The sequence below is a fragment of the Limulus polyphemus genome, unplaced genomic scaffold (genome assembly GCF_000517525.1).
Source record: "Limulus polyphemus unplaced genomic scaffold, Limulus_polyphemus-2.1.2 Scaffold9271, whole genome shotgun sequence".
NCBI lineage: Eukaryota > Metazoa > Arthropoda > Merostomata > Xiphosura > Limulidae > Limulus > Limulus polyphemus.
The window spans coordinates 23,884-25,913 of NW_013674881.1; the positions used below are offsets into that span (position 1 = coordinate 23,884).

Here is a 2,030-nt window from a genome sequence, read left to right on the forward strand (position 1 = left end):
TCATTGAGTAAGTTTTGTACATGTATACAGCTGAAGTAAAAGTTGTCTATTGAGTGAGATTTGTACATGTATACAGCTGAAGTAAAAGTTGTTCATTGAGTAAGTTTTGTACATGTATACAGCTGAAGTAAAAGTTGTCCATTGAGTAAGTTTTATAAATGTATACAGCTGAAGTAAAAGTTGTCTATTGAGTAAGTTTTGTACATGTATACAGCTGAAGTAAAAGTTGTTCATTGAGTAAGTTTTGTACATGTATACAGCTGAAGTAAAAGTTGTCCATTGAGTAAGTTTTATAAATGTATACAGCTGAAGTAAAAGTTGTCTATTGAGTGAGATTTGTACATGTATACACCTATCTACCAACATAAGCTAGCTATCTGTGTCGGTTACCACCTATCACATTACAACCAAAGATATTTATACGAAACTGAAATATGGTCAAATGTTTCTCAGTAAGTTGTATTACTAGAGTTTACTCAATTACTGGACAAAGTTTTTCTATGCCATAAATCTATAAAAGAAAACTGACCGAAGTATTTCTTGGGCTGCTAATCTGACTAATGCCATACTTTGGGCTAATCAACAGGGCTGTCTCCAATGTAGCATCCTGTGGAATAGAGACTGGAGTCAAATATAAATGAATTTCTTAATAACATATCAACATAGGTGTATAATTTTGCGAATGAAGTAGCTTCATCAGGACATTAATGTTTAAAATTAAACTTCATAAATGTTCAGTAATATGACATTATAATATCTAAATAACTTTGTAGAACATAAAGATTTTTTACATTTTTACTGAGTTATACAAAATGATTACAACAATTATTTATTGTGACATTTTACCTTAAAGTTTGAGGCAAAGCACTTGGCTCCATAACTAGGCAGTTCACTGATCATCTTAAGATAGTGAAGTTTAGCTTGCAGTGCCGTCAGCTGCTTCTGTCCAGGAGCAGTTAACGACTGGTTCTGTTTCATAAAATGATTCAACAATTTTCTCAACTCCTTTCGCTTCATTGTTTCCAGTAACGACAGAGGTACAAACCTTTCCAGCCCACATTCTTTTCTAGAAATATCAAACTAATGGTGAGGCACAATTTGAAAAAATGGTAGAAAAAAAACTACTTGTTTAACAAACAATCTCTGACTTAACGTCACAAAATATGACAATTTTGGTAGGTTGTGGTGTATTCCATTAGATCAAGAAGCTTACAAGTGAGGTACAAGACTGTGTAGGACATGATCCAGGGATCATTTTGCCATGCCATTTACTTTGAACAGAGTAGTCACACATTGTCTGTGTGAAATAGTCACACAGACAATGTAGTAATAAATAGTGACACAGACAATGTAGTATTAAATCACCTACTGTTTGAGTTAAAACAGATTTTTTTTTTCACACAAGCATTTTTAAAGGTTAGCACTATATTCCTTACAACAATCTGGTGTTTTGTTTAAATAAGATAAAAGTCTTAGCTTCTGTCAGAAGTTATAAAACCTTGAATAAAATCATAAAAGAAAATGTACCATTCTTGTAGTAGATAAGCTCAAAAGTTCTGAGTTTTATTCTCCCAAAAGGGTAACCGACACAGATGGCTATCTTATTCTGTGTCGGTTACCACCTATCTACCAACTGTTGGTAGATAGGTGGTAACCGACACAGACAGCTATCTTATGTTGGTAGATAGGTGGTAACCGACACAGATGGCTATCTTATGTTGGTAGATAGCTGGTAACTAACACAGATGGCTATCTTATGTTGGTAGATAGGTGGTAAGCGACACAGATGGCTATCTTATGTTGGTAGATAGGTGGTAACAGACACAGATAGCTAGCTTATGTTGGTAGATAGGTGGTAACAGACACAGATAGCTAGCTTATGTTGGTAGATAGGTGGTAACCGACACAGATGGCTATCTTATGTTGGTAGATAGGTGGTAACCAACACAGATGGCTATCTTATGTTGGTAGATAGGTGGTAACCAACACAGATGGCTATCTTATGTTGGTAGATAGGTGGTAACCAACAC

General features: G+C 34.7%; 1 protein-coding gene across 1 annotated transcript in view; it reads right to left on the bottom strand.

The window, feature by feature from the left end:
- Window positions 1-1,061, bottom strand: part of LOC106475845 — a 15,424-nt gene extending 14,363 nt beyond the window's left edge. The window contains exons 1-2 of the mRNA XM_022379862.1: window positions 847-1,061; window positions 530-607 (exon numbers count right to left, since the gene is read on the bottom strand). Coding sequence (XP_022235570.1) covers window positions 530-607; window positions 847-1,017 — 249 coding nt within the window. The 5' untranslated portion in view covers window positions 1,018-1,061. The remainder of the gene's footprint in view (window positions 1-529; window positions 608-846) is intronic.
- Between the last annotated feature and the right edge of the window lie 969 nt (window positions 1,062-2,030).